Source organism: Fusarium musae, chromosome 4 (assembly GCF_019915245.1).
Source record: "Fusarium musae strain F31 chromosome 4, whole genome shotgun sequence".
Classification (NCBI taxonomy): domain Eukaryota; kingdom Fungi; phylum Ascomycota; class Sordariomycetes; order Hypocreales; family Nectriaceae; genus Fusarium; species Fusarium musae.
Window position 1 is genome coordinate 3,995,473 of NC_058390.1, and position 17,724 is coordinate 4,013,196.

Genomic DNA, 17,724 nt, shown 5'->3' on the forward strand with positions numbered 1-17,724 from the left:
AAGCGTATCCCCGGAATCAATAATCTGTTGATAAGACTGTTGGATTTATATTTCCTACTCGACGTGTTCATTGGAACTTATTTGCGCTCACTTATCCTTAACCGTAGCTTCAGAACACCAGCCCGATAAGCCGAAACCAGAAGCCTTTTAATACCGCCATCCTCATTTAACATAGGTGAACAATTACGAAAACTGGCTGCGGAAACTTTGACAAGAACATGGCGGCCTATTCCATCCCAGACTTTGTCGGTAAGCCGAAACCGAAGCTAGACCATCGTGGTTTCCGGGAGCAAGGCACTAAGGCCGCGGAGGAAAGGGCTGTTAAGCTTCGTAGTCTATTGGATTCCATTGGACTATCGCAGGATAGCTGGAGAACAAAACAGAAAACCTTGTGCACTAGTGCTACGAACGAGCAAGATGAAATGCTGGACCTTCAGCCGAGCAGCGAATTCAACAATGCTGTTGACCGACAAGACCTTAAGCGGCTGATATCCAAGGTGGTTGATCAATGTACGAAGACAAAATCGGCCTTGACCAAGGAAATAAACGACGTTCAAAATCTGGATGGAAAGCCAAAACATCTCCTACCAGGCGGTAGCTCAGTGAAAAGGGTGAAAGATCAAGAATTGATACAACAAGAAAACGAAAGAAAAGGGCTCGGAGCGAAATGAAGATTCACGCTGAAGCTCTACGAAAACTACAAATGGAGTTGGAAGAGTGGAATGATACAAATGGAGGTGTAACACAAAGCGTTGCCTACAGCGAGAAACATGTTTCCCGGGAAGCGTACGAAGAATTCCAGAACCGGAAGACGGATCTGCAAATGAGAATACAAGAAGAAATGGACAAGATTTCATCTTTTTCTTCTACCATCAAGAAACTCAGCGATTCCATTGGGAAACTGAAAAAAGAGAACAAAGAAGGCGATCAGGATATTGAGGATATTGAGGAGGACGAGGAGGAGGATAAGGATGAGGATGAGGAGGAAGATGAAGTTGGACAGGAAATGAAAGACCAAGAAGTGAGAACAAAGAAACTCGCGGATCTGGAAAGGGTCATTTTAAATATGCGAACGGGTGCGAGGAAAAAGAACTTTGATGAGTTAGAGGATATGTTCGGTATACTGACGCACCTGGGTGACCCTTACGACATCCTGCCACACAGGCGTCTCGACGAGCACCTGTTGCGACATGAACGAATGCTGGAACGGAGTTCGCTAAGACAAGACTATTACCGTTTCCGCTTGAGGCGACAGATCTTAATGATGGAACAGTCGGACTCCCTCGACGAGTCAACTGATACTGGAACTCAGAAGCCAGTGAATCGAAAATGTATTCAGTGGCTAGAAAGACGAGTTTCCAATGCTCAAGCTCTGGAAGAATGTATTCTAACGCTTCAGTATTACCGTCAGAAGATTGCAGGCCTGGAGAACCTCAAACTGGTTTTGAAAAGCGAAATATTCCTGGAACAAGCATGGCTCAACGTGATGCACGGTTCCAAGGACATCGAGAAGATGAGCTCAGCCCACTCTCAGGGCAAGTCAGATCATCTATCAGGACGACATTTTCCCAGCGAGAAGATCTACACCACTCCTCTCGAGCAACATGGCTTCAGAGTTCTTATACTACTACCAGCACCGGACCCATGTTTTCCCCTGGTCTGCAAGCTGGACCAATGGTCGATGACAGAAATCACCAATGCTGCCAACAGCGGCCAGACTCCAGAAAAGAATACCTGCACTATCTTATTTCTGGGGGCAAGACGTTTGCAACGGGAGAATTTACCTTCTGCCAGAAAATGACGAGGACGCCCCTGGTCTAGATGACCCCAGTGATTGGGGCGCAGCAGTCAAGAGAGCTACCCGAATCCGCATTCGGAACAACCTTTTCCGCGCTCTTCTTCGGTTGAGAAGACACGGGACCAATGATGATGCTAATGCTAATCCTCTGGCTGTCTGGGTAGACTTCTTGAGCATCCATCAGAAGGACGCAAAGGAGAAAACGGAACAGCTTGGCAGGATGGTGGATATTTATAGTCATGCTAGCCAAGTTTGCATCTGGCTAGGTGAGAGTGACAGTGAAGGGCGCAGTGACAAGGCCATGAAGTTCATCCCTACAATCATGGACTTCGCCATGTTGGAGCGCTATGCCCGCGATAAAACGAAGGCCGAAAAGTGGTATGCTCTTGGAGAGCTGATGCGAGATAGATGGTTCTCCCGAAGATGGGTTGTTCAAGAGATGGCTCTGGCCAAAGATGCGACAGTTCATTGTGGTGAGCATGTAGTTCGATGGTCTGACTTTGCCGACGCAGCCTCTTTATTAGTGTCGAACCAGGAGATGATCAAGACTTTGTTTGATTTCTCTGATTGGCGCGAAGGCCAGAACACTCTTGGTGCCGTCCAATTCTTTGGCGCCTGGATCCTTCTTGAGTCAACCAACAATCTGTTCAGACGAAAGCCCAATGGCGAGATCAAGAAGCCTATCAAGTCAATCGAATACCTCGTGACATCGCTAAAGACATTTGACACAGGAGATACACGCGATCTCATCTACAGTCTCGTGAGCATTGCTAGCGACACATCAATGAACCTATGGAATCATGATAGCGGCGACAATAAAGGTGAGGTATTGGTCAGGGACTACAAGAAGTCCGAAGTTGCTGTTTACCAAGATTTTACCAAGTTCTGTGTCCAATCATCAGGGTCTTTAGACGTCATATGCCGCCCTTGGGCAATGCCATGCCAGAAAAAGCTCAAACTACCATCTTGGATTCCTCTATTGGACAAGTCGGAGTTTGGGAAACCAGAGGAGGTTTACACTGGAAGAAAGAACGGTGATAATCTGGTTGGACCAGCTGGGTCGCCCCAATACGAGGCATCTGGAAAGTCCAAGTACAAACCACATTTTGAAAGGAGCACAGCAGAATATGCGGATTCAAAAGACTCTGAAGCAGAGATTCTTGTTGTGGAGGGATTCAAGCTGGCCACGATCCATGAGATCTCCCCCGAAACACTGGTGGGGTCATTCTTCGTGAATCCCTCCAGATGATAGGCTGGGAAACATTCCGGCCTGACTCGAACAGCGTTCCTAGTGAGGTTTGGAGAACTCTCGTTGCCGATCGAGATACGGACAGTCGGGTGGCCCCATCATGGTACAAGAGGGCGTGTCTTCGTTGTCTCGAAATTGCTCACATGTTCAACAACGGCGACCTCAATGTCGGCGAAATTCTGCAAGGCCCCTCACATATGCTTTTTAAGTATCTAAAGCGGGTTCAGAATGTCACATGGAACAGGAGATTCTTCAGAGCTCACGGATTCGAGCCGACCAGAGACACTGATAGTCCTCTCCACTCTGGAGATGAAGACGAAACAGCAATTCCGGGGAAAGAGGACACAGAAGGAGGCCAGGAAGAAGGAGAAGAGACATCTAATGGCCACCAAGAAGAGGGAGAAGAGGCATGCATTGGAAATCCAGAAGAAGGAGAAGAGGCATCCTTTGGAAACCCAGAAGAACAAGAGGAAGCTCAGGATGAAGGAACTTCCTCTAACAATATCAGGAGACATGAAAGTGAGAGCGTAGTCACTGTTGAGAACGAGACCGACAAAGAGCAGACTGAAGCCCCGAATGATGGCAACGGTGATGATCATACAAGTACGAGACATGAAGCTGCTATGGAGATCATTGACAAGGAAAGTGAGCGAAAGGAAAGCGGTGACGTGAAGGAACACGATGGGAACAGTGGTGGGGAGGCTAGTGGCCAGACAGACGAGAATCTTAGTGATGGTAAGTTCACTGCCGAGGTCATCAGTGAAGAGGCCGACAATACGGATGTCAATGACATAGAGGGCAACGGTCAGGTGGAGGATAATAAGGAAGTCAGCGAAGAACTGAGCGGCCAAGAGTCAAAAGACAAGGAGTCAGCGAAGGGGCAATCGAGTGACGATGCCGGGAGTGATGACGCCAGGAGTGACGATGATGGAAGCGATGATGATGGAAATGAAGATGACGCAAATGAAGATGACGGAAGTGAGGATGACGGAAGTGAGGATGGCGGGAATGAAGATGATGCGATTGAAGATGACGAGAGTGGCGATGATGGGAGTGATGTACATGAGAACACTGAGAGTTCCAGGGGGGACACTGCAACAAACCAGGACTCCATGACTGTCTTGGGACTTTGTCCACCAGATACCAGGAAAGGAGATTTGATATGTATCCTCCTGGGTTGTTCTGTTCCAGTTGTCCTGAGAGAGACAGCTGACAAGAAGCACATGACTCTTATTGGAGAAGCATATGTTCATGGTAAAATGGATGGTGAGGCGATGGAGGATACACATAGGGCGCTGGAAACCTTCTTTATCGAGTGATAGGTAACAGGTCGCAACCATATTGAGCAGTATAGCATCAGGAAATTACTAAATTGACAATTACTCCTGGACGGCCCTGAATCCTAGCCCTAAATTCCTTGGCGATTTAATTGGTTTCTTCGTAACTCACGGTTAATCGGCTTAGAACAAAACTCTTGAAACGCCAAGACGAAACAAAGAATGGTTCCATCCAAAGTGTAAAGGCCGTCAGGGGTCGCCCCGTCATCTGAAACGCTTTTGGCAGATGGGCCCAGATTGTCGGCTTCCGGCCGGGATCCGAGTTTCATGATTGGCCGTTCTAGCCGCACACTTGTCTTTTACTAAGAGAGATGCACTCTGGTAATACAGTCACTCGTATATATCGGTTAATTCGGATCTCGACTATGAGGAAGTACGGCATCGTCTGCAGAAGCTTCAAAACATGTTAGGTCTGGTGTTGTCGCTTATGTTTGACTACTGTTGAAAAATACGAGAGGAGCACGAGAAGCTGCTCCGAGAGTATGGGATTTGGGCAAATATGGTATTGGCGTCTATGGAAATAGTCGAGATGAGAACTATATAAAGCTTGGCATGTCTATCACAAACTGTTCTCATCAAACAACTCAACTCACTTCTATTCTCTTTCTACTTGAGCTTTGCTTGACGCAATATCTTCAAGTTTCTCTAATAACTAATCAATCCGCTTTAATTCTCCCTTTACCTGCTGGTCAGAACTCATTCACCTCTTTAATATCTTTTATCCTTAAAGATGCATTTCTCCAACGTTATCATATCTACTCTTGCCGCTCAGGCCCTCGCTCAGGACAACCGTGTCCCACGCGCTCGCCTTGGTCAAGTTGCTGTAAGTGACCGTCCAAAATCTTGTTGGTGTCTAGCTAATAGCCCGCAAGGCCCTGGTGGCTGCTGCCGCTCTTCCAGCCAGAGCACTCCCCGTCTTTGATGCTACCCTTGAGACGCGAGATGTAAGTTCCTCAACGATTCTCTACCAATTCACCAAGTAACAAGGATAGCTCCATCATGATGGCGTCAAGGCCAAGCGAGACGATGAAGACGAAGACGACGACGAGGAACCCATTGAGGGACTTGTCGCCCGCCACCACCAAGCAGCCCACGGCAAGGCTGCTGCCAAGGCTACCAATCACCACCACAAGAATGGCAAGCGAGACGAAATCGCTGAGGGGCTTGAAGTGCGAGACGTCGAGGAAGAAGACGAAGACGAAGAAGACACCCATGAGCTTACCACCAGGGATGTTGAGGAAGACACTGAAGAGGAGGGTGGCGAGCTTGTAGCCCGGGCAAAGAAGGGAAGGAAAGGCAAGAAGGGTAAGAAGGGTAAGAAGGGCAAGAAGGGTAAGAAGGGCAAGAAGGGTAAGAAGGGAAAGAAGGGTAAGAAGGCTGCCAAGAAGACTGGTAACAACGCCAACAAGAACGCCAACGCTGGTGCTACCAACGGAGCAGCCAAGACTGGTACCAACACCAACACCAACACCAACACCGGTACTGCCGCCAACAAGAACACTAACACCAACACTGGTGCTACTAGCGGAACAGCTAAGACTGGTACCAACACCAACGCCAATACGAACATCAACAGCAACAGCAACACTCAAGCCAAGACTGGTACTACTGCCTAAGTTTGCATCTGAGACCAGGCAAGGGCGGGGCGATAGTTATAAGGGGTCTAAGGCTACTAGTCTTCAGGGCACCCCTGATGAACTATTGCCTGGGAAGCTTCTGTAAGGAGAGATTTATCTACCTTACCCTGAGAGGTTGGCCCCTACAGTTAGTTAGCGCAGGTAGCTAATATAACACCATTCACTTCAAATCTTGTTAAGATATCCTAAGCTCAAAACTATCAATCAATGGCGGCGTAGTCGTTGATTATCTGTCAATGATCTATCTCAGTAAAACCTTCTGTCAGCTTTTGATGCTGTATCGTAAGTACGCTTCTGCAGAATGTCTGTGCTCTTCGGTATGAGAGTCAAGGAGGATAGGACTGGAAGGGTGGACAGCCTTGAAAGCAAGTTCATAAACATTTACAAGATCGATTTGAGACCCAGACCTCCGCTGGGTTGAAATGAATGCCCTCGTTCAAGAGTCTATGCGTATTCGTTGACAGATAAAATTTAAACTTGCGTCCTAAGCTCCGTTTGGCATCGCACGTCATGAGACATCCCTTTTCGTGCGATTAGCGCCCAACTTTATTTAAACATGGAACCAAGACGTCTCCGATAATTGACGGATAGTGATTTGGAGTATCTATTGGTCTCTGGGCTTAGCGTTGTGACTCAGCCCTGACCTTTTGGGAAGGGCTGAGCAATGCCAAGAGCCAGTAGCCTCAGAGCACGACAGAAGCTGAGATGCCTCGTTCGGATACTGACCTGTAATAGTCGGGATACTCTTCTGTTTTTAAAAAGTAAAAAGATCAGTAGCATAAGTGTAAATGCTGTATAAGCTTTTTTGACCAAGTTATTGGTTAGATTCTTAACTGATGGCTTGGTTCACATGTTAGACAACGTCATGAGAATACCAAATGTGTATTAGTATTCTTGAATGAGTTATCTGTAAGAAAGTCTTAACAAGATTTTCTCCATATAAGTTTGACTTAATTCCTCTATTGAAGACTCAGTGCCTTCTCTATTTGCTACATCTCCCAAGACTTCAGCTATTACAGCCCAACGCTCCTAAATCACACGCAGCCACAACCATATAGTATCAGCATTTTGCTGTAGCCATTGGCCAGTTATCACGGTATTGATGTCTAAGTTGTGGGCTAGAAGTGTTATTTGCAGTTGAGATTTGTGGCTGTGAGCTTATTCCAGCAGAGAGAACCTAGTACAAGTTAGTTGACCTTCCATAGCTCCATCAAAGTCAAAAGCAGCTAACTCCTACCAGGCCTTGAATCTACAATCCAAAATACTTCAGGTGCTCAGATCATTATGAATATATTCTCGTATCGGAAGTGCATTGGCCTTCTTGCCATCCTGAGTCTTGTCAAAGCTCAGGAGCCGACACACTCTCAGGAGATATTTTATCTCGAATGTGGAGGGCCTAACGTGACAATTCCCTACTGTCTCCAATGCGATGAATGTAGGATGGAATGCGGTGGCCCTGATGTGGTAGTTCCGTGGTGTCTTCCATGTCAGGATGAGTGCGTTTGGCCCCCGGGACCAGGAACCCTTCCGCGAAAGCATCTGGGTGAGGATGGAAAACCATTCATTGTGGGTCAGTGGCAGCTTGACACTGCCCTAGCTGACTCTACGGACAGGGAGATGGTCTGGGCAGGCGAAGTCAAATGGAATGTGGCCCCGAAGAAGGAGATGGAGAACTCGGCCGCCTTGTGCTGGGCAGTCAAAGTCGGAGATGGTAGTGGCAAGTTGACATATCAATGTGTGAATGCAGGACTGTAATGAAGGTCGGCGGAACTGTAACTAAGATATGTAGCAAGTGGAAGAATGAGACTGCATGCCTATTTACTATGCCAATTATTGTCGGAATCACTGATATGACCAACCTGGAAAGAGTTGCTATAGTGAGTGTAACTTTGGACTGCGTCAAAGAAAGAAGCGACACTCTTTTCCAAATATCTATGAGATACTCATTCGATAACTTTCCACCAAGGTATTTCTCAATATCCGGCTTAGGACTATGCTCAGGTATATGATCTAGAATACCCTTACTAGAAGTTCATATGGAAGCTGTTCCTAGACTTGACCAAAAGATTTGTGAGGAAATTGACCCATTATGCATGATCCGCGTCTAGGTCAAACTGGCGACACATCTCGAGTGATCTAAGAAAGAGCGCCTGAGCTTTGGCTACTTCCAGTCTTTCTCGCGGTTTTCAATGATGAGAGAATGGGGTAACCAGTTTCGATAAGATGTAGGCTTGCAAGAGGCCTTTGGTGTTTAGTCTAAACAACCTCGGGTTCAGCTCACGGGCCACTAGGGATGCGCGTATACGTTAATTAAACTACGTCTACGGAGTAGACATCGTGATATTTTCCTTAATTCTTCACATATAGGATCCAATGGTCCGAAGACTCGGGTGCGATCTTATATCCACCCATCAGATCCGTTTCTATGCGCGGGTTCGGATGAACCTTGCTCGCCTCAGATTAAGGATGGACCAAGCGCTGGAACATGAAACAGACCATCAGATGCACCGCCAGAGAGTAGAGTGAATTGACGCTTACGGCTAATTCCGTGCGATTTTACGATATGATCATGGCCTGAAACGAAGGATGCTTTGCCGGAGATGAATTGCAAAAACACGAGCCTTATATGACCGCCTCGAGTAACTCAAATAACTTTACACCCGTTAAAAATATTACGATAACGAAATTCAACGGAGCAAAGTTGCATCAGCTTGGGTGTGAATAAAGGCTGGCTCACAGTATCTTTTAAGCATAAAATAGTTGAACTTAAAAGCTGTTAAAGTGTCTCGTCGAAGCTTATTTTAAGGTTCGCCGACGACAATCCCAAAGAACTGGTCAACGACAAGGAATAACTACACGAGCGCCAACAAGATGCCAAAAACTGCTCTATTGGGCATGATGACATGCTATACCGGGGAGTTGGATTATATGGAGATTGATGAGCCGGAAGAGCACAGACACAAAAGCCCTATCCTTGAATAACCCGAGAATTATGGATCAGTTGCTCAAGATGGGGAAGCTATTGTTTCCGTCTTATTATCCCGCCAATCAGGCTCTTTCAGCATCTCGTAACAGGATATGATCCAATTCAAGAGATCTATTGTATATAACTTGACCCTTAGAACGTGTAAGTTGGACCTCAGCAAGCATCTCTGGTAGACATTCGTTTTCTGTTCATTCGTTTCTTTCTAAACCGACACTCGTTCAACTAACTCACATTCTTTGTCTCCACACGCTCACTTGCCAACATGCGCTTCTCTTCCGCCGCTGGCCTCATGGCCCTTGCTACGTCGACCGTAGCCCACCCCAACTCCGCCACCTCCGATCTCGACGGCTCCGTCTGGAAGGCTCTCACACCTCTCAAATCCCGCTCATGGACCTCCATCCCCCCGAAACCGCCCTACCAAGCGTCAATCCGGCTGGAACCCTCCCTCCAACCTCGCCACACCCCTCAAAGAAGTCTGGGACCACGAAGTCAAGACTTACAGCGACGCGCTCGGCTTCAAGAACTACGGCTGGGATCAAGTCATTGCCGGAAAGGGCAAGCTTAATGTCTGCGTTCGCTGGGAGTCTAGCGCTTCTGTGACTGCTGAACAGCGCACCAAGGTTGCTGCGGCTCTCCAGGAATCGTATAGTGCTTGGATGAAGTGGGTTTCCGGTTATGATAACTTTCCTTACGAGGAAGTCAAGATCAATGTCGTTGGATGGGCTGTCAAGAACAAGAGTCTTCTCCAGGGTTCTACTGAAGGTCTTGATATCTACACTGACACCGACGCTGAGGGTATTCCTCAGTGCTCTGAGAAGTGCGGCCGTTTCTTCCACCAGGACGGTGACTACAGCAGCTGCCCGGGAGGCGCTGAGCGACACTACGATAACTCCCTCTGGCTGACTGATGGTATGCAGGGCGGAGCCGGTGGTGACTGGGGACAGCGTATCGGCCGGGAGTACTTTATGGATCTTCTTGGTCAAAAGGATATTCACATTTTGGAGCATGAGATTGGTCATACCTTTGCCCTTGACGACTTCTACGACTGGACTCCCACTGGGCAGACCAACTTCATCATGCTTGCTGGTTCATCTACCAAGGTCACAGACTTTGACGGCTGGATGTTGAGGAACTGGTGGTACGAGCTATCTCGGGAGCGTGGCTGGCAATCTACTGCTTCTAGCTCTGCCTCGAAGGGTACTTCATCTGAAAAGGCCGTTACTCCTGTCTCGTCCAAGGCTGCTAGCACCAAGAGTGCTGTTGCTAAGCCTACTACTACCACTGTTAAGCAGGCTGCTACCCAAACTGCGGCCAAGCCCGTCAAAGAGAGCGCCTCAAGCGTTACTGCAGGTGCTTACGCTCAGTGCGGTGGTGGTGCCGGTTACACTGGTCCCACCAAGTGCGCTTCTGGTCTGAAGTGCACCAAGCATAGTGAGTGGTACTCTCAGTGCCTTTAAGCTACTGCACACGTACAATATCTGAGCTTGATGCTTGGAACTTATTTGTATATACTTAGTCATTGGAAAGGAACACCTGAGTATTATAAGACATAATTACTACGTATCGATATGAATCCTACTGTTGTCCCGCGGGCCACAAGCTTTATCTTGCTTTGTGTCTTGTGATGAGACAAGTTACTCTTTGGGACCGTTGTCAGACGGAAGAAGTCTATCTCCACGAGAAGCCTTCTAAGATCCTTGCATGATGCGCTGATCCCTTGTCTCAATCGCCTCGACGCCACTCTTCTCCGAGAACCGCACATCCTCTTCATGGACAATCTTGACATCACCAAAGATTTCATCAATCTCTTCCAGTGATTTGCCTGCAGTCTGTTAGTCGTTGAAACCCAAGTCTGAAGGTCTCACTTACCTCGTGTCTCAGGATATACAAAGAAGAAGACAACAGCACAAAGCGCGTTGGTAAGGACGAACAAGATCTAGAAAGTGGTTAGAAATAAAAGGTTCAGAGTGATTTAGGATCAACTGACGTAGTACTTCCAGCCCACGGCTGCTAAAGCAATGGGCGAGCATTGCGTGATGATCAGACTGATGGAGTAGTGAACCACCTGCACGATGGCGTTCGCCTTGGCTCGTAGCTCCGTAGTAAAAACCTCAGGCCTGCCCACGATCAGTAAAAAAGTCAATACCCCCAGGCGTTCGAGACTTACGGGATGATCCATGTCATCGGCCCGAGAAGAGCAGAGTAATTCGCCGAGACCGCGAAAATGCACGCAATCAAACCCCTCTGCGCCGCAGCATTGGTCGGCATGCCAGGAATAGCAGGGAACTCAGCAGCCAGGATCGTAATGATTAGATAGCACAGCGACAACAGCGACGAACTGATGACGAGAATCTTCTTTCTTCCGATCTTGTCGACAAAGAACAAGGACAGGAAGCAAGCGACTGGACCGACAGAACCGTAGAGGCCACTGACGAGAAGTTGGCGATCCTCGCTGAACTGGAGTGTTGCGTAGATAGCGGTCTGGTAGTACTGCACGAAGGAAATGCCGGATAGCATGGCAGCTGCCCAGACGAACGTACCGACAAAGAGACGTTTTCGGAACGCAGGGGTCTTGGCTAGTTCAGCCCATGAAAGCCGGCCTTGAGCTTGAAGTTCCTCGGAGATGTTGACTTGAATGACGGTGAACTCAGTGCGACACCAATCATCATTCGTTCCATCGTAGTGATAAGCGCGGAATGCCTTCTCAGCTTCATCATGCCGCCCTTTGAGACAAAGCCAACGAGGTGATTCACTAAGAAACAAAACACCAACACCAAGAATAAGAGCCGGAATACTTTGGATCGCAAATCCAAGACGCCATTGATTCGCGTTATGCCACTTCCCCTCCGCGACACCAATCCACAGCGCGACAAAGAATCCCCAAGCTGTCATCATCTGATTTACAGCCGTGACCTTTGCACGTTCATGCGTTTTGGCAATCTCCGCTCCAAACACGGGGGATACTCCTGTGATGGTACCAACGGCAAAACCGACGAGGAGTCGTCCGATGATGAGCATCGCAACGTGAGCGGCGCCAGCCATGACTGCACCACCGATGACGCCCCAGATGCAGCCGAAAGCGATGGCTTTGCGACGACCGAGTTTATCACTTGTGATGCCGACTGAGGCACTGCCTAGCCATGCGCCTGCTTGGTACATGGACACAATGGCGCCTCGCAGCGGAGGGTCAGGTTTGCCGAAGTACGTAAGGAATGAGCTCAACGCCAAGCTGGGTGTGATGATGCCCGAGTCACTAAATGTGTTAGCATCATCACAATGAGGGATGAAGCTTTGGCTTACAATCCATAGAGAAAACCTCCTATTCCAAGGAATATAGAAGTCAAGAAGGGCTTGCTAAGCCAAGCGTCACTCTTCATTTTTGCAGCTGTTCAGAGTTACTCAAAGACAATAATGATCAATCGATATCCTGTGCACATTCATCCCAAAGCGATGCAATGCAACCTCTTTATCTAAACACGGGGTAAAATTAACCGAAAAACAAGGATGTCGGAGCGTCCCACCAATCTAACGCAGACAAGAAAACCCAGCAAATCTAACCGAAGGGACAAAAAGTCTCACGCAAACCCAGTAATCACTTTCCCCACCCGCAGATCATTTTATTTTGCCATCTTATCCTAATATCAGCAGTTTTCTCGCTCCCCCACAATCTCTAGCTCAGTGGATCCCCTCCCGGGTTTAAAACATCTCGGCATAACCAGTTGTAGTTTAGAACGCGGGGTTGGGGAACAACATGACATCTCGCCTCGAGAAGTCAGAGTCATTAGGGCATCCTTTAATGCCTTTAGTCTGAGTCGTTGACGCGGGGGTGGCTTACCCAGTCTTTTGGGTTCGGCAGTTGAGGGTGGCAGTTGATGTCGTTTCGGTTGTATGCATGCGTGCGAGCGTGTTTTCGGCTTCTTTTATTACCGGATGATAGCCGACTGACAAGTGACAACATCTCGCTTCCAGACACAGATCTCACCTTTGCCAAAACTGTGCCTCTCAGTTCTGGCTCTGTGAGACTCACTCTGAGGATAGACAAGATGGTGATGAAACTCATTCTCTACGCCGTCGTCGCGCTGGGCCTGGCATATATCGCACTCGTATTCCCAAGGGTAAGCATAATCCTCCAATGACAACCACCCTTTTACCAATACTCACAACTCCAGCTTCAACAAGAATGGAAGCTTTACTCCCACCGCTCCCAACTCCCCCAGGCCCCAAAACCATCAGAACCGGCATCCGCAAACCATGGCTCTGGTTCCAAGAACTCAGTCAACAGTACGGCGACGTCGTGTATCTCCAACTCGGCCCAACACCGACCATAGTCCTCGGTTCCGCGCAAGCTGCATGGGATCTTCTCGAGAAGCGAGGCGCCGTCTTCTCTTCCCGTCCACGATTCATCATGGGCGGTGAACTTCTCTCCGGTGGCATGAGAGGTCTTATGGCGCCGTATGCTTCGTATTGGAGACGGTGGAGAAAGCTGCTGCATAGTGGGTTCATGCAGAGGCAGAGTGAGACGTACAGACCGATTCAGAGCCTTGAGTCCAAGGTTTTGATGTTTGATCTTTTGAAGAGGCCTACCGATTTTAGAATGCATTTGGAGAGGTATGCGGCTTCGGTTATTGTTACGGTTACTTATGGAAGGAGAGTTGAGGATGTGAGGAGTGATATTGTGGTGAGGCGCAATGCTGAGGCTATGGAGCGTCTTACTATGGTCAAGTGAGTTTGCATCTACTCTAAGCATGACCTAAACATGATATGATGCTGACAGTGTTTTAGTATCCCCGGAAAGTATGCTGTCGAGCGTTATCCTGCACTCAAATATCTCCCTAGCTTCCTGGCCCCATGGAAGAAGGAAGTTCTTCAGCAGCGTCAGAAAGACATCCAACTATATACCGAACTCATGGATGAGGTTCGCGAAAAGGTTGCCAAAGGTACTGCGCCAACCTGCTTCGCAAAGCATCTTCTCGAAGAGCAAGAGAGCTTAGGTATGAGTGATCTGGAAATTGCTTATACGGCTGGATCACCCTTCGGTGCTGGTGTCGAGACCGTAAGTCTACCTTTTTGTGACAGAACTTTGTGGCTGACATTTTGACAGTCTGCGGGCTCACTCGCAAGTTTTCTTCTCGCCTGTGTAAAGTTCGGACCGCAATTCATCCCCAAGGCTCAAGAAGAACTGGATAGGGTAGTCGGAAGTGATAGACTACCCACGTTTGATGATTTGCCAAAGTTGGAATACGTCAGAGCTATCGCATCCGAGACACTTCGGTGGAGGCCTGTTGCTGTACTAGGAGGTACACCTCATGCTAGCACTGCAGATCACGTCTACAAGGGCATGTTCATTCCCAAGGGAAGCACCATTATCGCACCACTTTGGACCCGTAAGTACCGCGTTTACTAATAGTTTGACAATGGCTGATATGATCAGTGCATCTGAATGAAGCCGACTTCCCTGAGCCTCATGAGTTCCGGCCAGAGCGCTTTATGGAGAAGCGAGAGTACCCCGGCACGCTTGGCCATAGCGCTTTTGGCTGGGGTCGACGAATCTGCCCGGGTATGCACCTCGGAGCTGCCTCCGTTACGCTTAACATCGCGCGTATCCTATGGGGCTTCGAAGTCAACCCTGAGCAGGATGAGAAGGGACGAGACATGGATGTTGATATGTAAGTCGAAGATGTAATCACGAGGAAGGCTCGATACTAATACTGGATAGCTTCGCTTACTCGGAGGGCTTCAACTCGAGTCCATTGCCGTTCCCTTGCTCAATTACACCCCGGTCGGTAAAGCATGCCCAGGCCATTGAGAGCGAGCACGATAATGCTCTGGAGGATTTGATGGAGTATACTGCTGTCACGAGCAAAATATCTTGATACGATGACGAGCGAAAAAGGCAAAGAGGAGTATATAGGTAGCAAGAATCAAGAAGCAAGCGTATTGAGACTTTCGTTATTGCTTCTCATAATACCTCTCTTATAAGACTGGCGAGCTGAATCATTCACTAACCTGAATGAGCTTCTTCAACGACTCAACCGCCGCAACCGTATATTCGTTCATATCCGTATTCTCCCCCTCAAGCCCATCAAACACCTCCACCGACAACCAACTCCTAAACCCCGTCTTCAGCACAGCAAGCAGCATATCCTGAACATGCAAATACCCGCCATCACACGGCAACGGCCTATAATCATGACTCCACCTCGCTCTAGGCCTACTCCCTTCCTCATCCTTCTTATCCTCGATAGGAGGATCCATTTTGTACGCATCCGAGATCTGCAACAGATAAATCTTATCCGCTGGAATAGTGGTAGCTAGTTCCTCAAGGCTCTTGTGCCAGCGAGTTTTGCGCTCCTCATCGCTACTTGCTTTGATGAGACCATCTTTGGTGGTGGGATCGCCCCATTCAAGACCGGCGGTTTGGAAGGTATCGAGACATAGACCGATGTTGGGTCTGTTGGCCTTTTGGACGATTTGCCAGACTGTTTTCCACGTTGGGGCGTGGGTGGCCCAGCACCAGTTTTCGTAGGCGATGCTGAAGCCTTTTTCGGCGAGGAGATCTGCTAGTTCTGCTAGATCGGAGGCCAAGTCGTCGAATGAAGATGAAATTCCCTCAGAGTCGGATGATCCCACCTATGACTGTTAGCGACGGAAAGAATAAATGAACTGGCAAATTTTACCTGGAGCAAAGTGATACCAGCAGCCTCCATGACCTTGACCCATCCTCGTGCTTTATCAAACGCTTTTTTTCTCTGCTCGTCATGTTCACCCTTCTTCCAGCCCTCGAAATTCGCAAAAGGCTGAAGCATCATGATCTTCAAACCCAACTCATCCGTCAACGCCTTGATCTGCTTCGCGACATCCGCGAGCGTATCATAGTCGTCCTCTTTTGGCTGAGATCCACTGAGTAGCTTTCCGTAATCAAGGATATCAGGCATAGAAAGCTCAATTCCATCGAACCCGGCTTTTCGAATGGCGCCGAGCTTATCAGGAAGGCTGGCCTTGATCTTCATTGGAATGCTGCATGATGCGAACGAGATGGGGATCTGGGTCCCTTGGTATTGGATCACCATATTGAGCGTATTTTGCAGATGGAAATAGCTGACAAGTGAGATATTGTCTTGTTTGGGTTGAGCTTAAATTCTCCATTGAAGTCTTGGTTAAAAGGCTTCTGACGATGGTTGACGTCATCTCAATCGTCATCATGACTTGGATTTCAGTGGGCTTTAATGATGTAGGATGAAGTTGAAATATTCCTTAGCTACCTAATATCACAGATAAACTAGGGAATATGCTTCAAAAAGTGGCTAGCACCGTGCTCTACGATATCGCTGTACTCCTGGACGAGCTTTGCGCATTGTTTGAGTCTTGTAACATTGAACAGGGATCAGCATATGGAAGCTCTAGAAATATCCATTGTTGTATTCTACGAAACCCTGAGAATATATGGTATTAGGACCTATAATGCGTAGCTTGCTGTAAATTAATTTCTTACAGTAAGGAAGCGTGACCAGGCTGTTTTTACCTCAAGGCGTGTGTCGATGACGTGGGTTCAGAAGAGAACAGCTGCGTCGAGGCGCAAGCTCTTCCCACTACCCTTAAGCACAATTAATCAGCAGGATATGAATACCTAATAAACAAGTGTCTCAAAAAAAAAAAAAAAAAAAAAAAAAAAAAAAAAAAAAAAAAAAAAAAAAAAAAAAAAAAAAAAGGGACACGATTACTTCAGACATCTGCCGACCAAAACTTTACTTCCTTGCACTTATCGCCAACTCAGGCCAATCATCGCGCGGTGCCTTGCCGGTACTGTAGCAGCACTAATAAGCCTCATCTCGGGATGTTCGGGGGCTGATATCAATGCGCAGGCTAGGTATTTAAAGTAATCCGCTCTTCTGTTATTTACAATTTCTCACGTATCTTCTCTGTTTAGCGTTTCCTAGTCTGGGTTAATAAGACGAAAATCCTCATCATGTCACTACATAAGCCATTTCTCGATTATCTATATTTGTTCATAGTAGCTCTCCATCTATTTGCTATGCTAGGTGAGTCTAATCATCCCGTCACGAGCATAAAACTTACTTTACTCATGACTGGACCAGCCATCGATTTTGTTCCATTCTATCCACAGTCTCTAGTACAACCTCGTGGCTCGCCATTCCACTTTCTCATCACGTTTCGTCAATGGTACATCACAACATTCTCAGATCCTTATTACAACATTGACATTCCCGGGCATTTCTTCGAATTCCTTGTCTATGTCGAACTTGTCGTGCAGTTCCCTCTCGCAATCTATCTCACCCGCGCACTGTCATCCAAACAGCGCATGTCTGGTTCTGCGGAGCTTGTAGGCGTCGTCTACGGTGTAGTGGTTGGCCTTTGCACCGCTATAGTTTTCAACGATATGTGGTATCTAGGCCCAGAGGTTCTCACTCCTGAGGCTAAGCAAACTCTGCTGGGGACATATCTGCCATATGCTGTGATTCGTAAGTTTCGTCATGAGAACATTATCGGATAATTGCTAATATGTAAGCTAGCGACCTTGATGTCGTTGCACATGCAGAAGCGGCTGCTAGCCCGGCTTCATGGATCGTCTGGGATCAAACAGGAGTAGTGTTCTTTACATGTATTTGTATTTGCAAAGGAAGGTTTTGAACCGTCAACAAGGTGTCTAGACTATCGCTAGCATAAGTCAATTAGCACCAGTCTCAGAGGACAGAGAC

General features: G+C 47.8%; 7 protein-coding genes across 7 annotated transcripts; 5 read left to right on the forward strand and 2 right to left on the reverse strand.

Annotated features, from left to right (window-relative positions):
- Positions 1 to 667: 667 nt before the first annotated feature.
- Positions 668 to 4,366, forward strand: J7337_006158 (uncharacterized protein; the record flags this gene model as incomplete). Its single annotated transcript, XM_044823822.1, has 3 exons — positions 668 to 1,763; positions 1,795 to 3,014; positions 3,044 to 4,366. 3 exons carry the CDS (start codon positions 668 to 670, stop codon positions 4,364 to 4,366), a joined length of 3,639 nt encoding a protein of 1,212 aa, XP_044682313.1.
- A 748-nt stretch (positions 4,367 to 5,114) lies between these two features.
- Positions 5,115 to 6,000, forward strand: J7337_006159 (uncharacterized protein; the record flags this gene model as incomplete). The annotated part of the gene is made up of 3 exons (XM_044823823.1): positions 5,115 to 5,207; positions 5,257 to 5,328; positions 5,377 to 6,000. 3 exons carry the CDS (start codon positions 5,115 to 5,117, stop codon positions 5,998 to 6,000), a joined length of 789 nt encoding a protein of 262 aa, XP_044682314.1.
- Positions 6,001 to 9,269: 3,269 nt separating this feature from the next.
- On the forward strand, positions 9,270 to 10,464 carry J7337_006160 (uncharacterized protein; the record flags this gene model as incomplete). Its single annotated transcript, XM_044823824.1, has 2 exons — positions 9,270 to 9,359; positions 9,430 to 10,464. The coding sequence occupies 2 exons, from the start codon at positions 9,270 to 9,272 to the stop codon at positions 10,462 to 10,464; spliced, it is 1,125 nt and encodes a 374-aa protein (XP_044682315.1).
- Positions 10,465 to 10,695: 231 nt separating this feature from the next.
- J7337_006161 (uncharacterized protein) lies at positions 10,696 to 12,384 on the reverse strand (the record flags this gene model as incomplete). Its single annotated transcript, XM_044823825.1, has 5 exons — positions 10,696 to 10,829; positions 10,877 to 10,943; positions 10,995 to 11,124; positions 11,175 to 12,260; positions 12,308 to 12,384. 5 exons carry the CDS (start codon positions 12,382 to 12,384, stop codon positions 10,696 to 10,698), a joined length of 1,494 nt encoding a protein of 497 aa, XP_044682316.1.
- An 803-nt stretch (positions 12,385 to 13,187) lies between these two features.
- J7337_006162 (uncharacterized protein) lies at positions 13,188 to 14,677 on the forward strand (the record flags this gene model as incomplete). The annotated part of the gene is made up of 4 exons (XM_044823826.1): positions 13,188 to 13,729; positions 13,790 to 14,060; positions 14,109 to 14,391; positions 14,439 to 14,677. 4 exons carry the CDS (start codon positions 13,188 to 13,190, stop codon positions 14,675 to 14,677), a joined length of 1,335 nt encoding a protein of 444 aa, XP_044682317.1.
- A 439-nt stretch (positions 14,678 to 15,116) lies between these two features.
- J7337_006163 (uncharacterized protein) lies at positions 15,117 to 16,077 on the reverse strand (the record flags this gene model as incomplete). The annotated part of the gene is made up of 3 exons (XM_044823827.1): positions 15,117 to 15,151; positions 15,223 to 15,637; positions 15,685 to 16,077. 3 exons carry the CDS (start codon positions 16,075 to 16,077, stop codon positions 15,117 to 15,119), a joined length of 843 nt encoding a protein of 280 aa, XP_044682318.1.
- Positions 16,078 to 17,039: 962 nt separating this feature from the next.
- J7337_006164 (uncharacterized protein) lies at positions 17,040 to 17,519 on the forward strand (the record flags this gene model as incomplete). Its single annotated transcript, XM_044823828.1, has 2 exons — positions 17,040 to 17,046; positions 17,140 to 17,519. The coding sequence occupies 2 exons, from the start codon at positions 17,040 to 17,042 to the stop codon at positions 17,517 to 17,519; spliced, it is 387 nt and encodes a 128-aa protein (XP_044682319.1).
- Between the last annotated feature and the right edge of the window lie 205 nt (positions 17,520 to 17,724).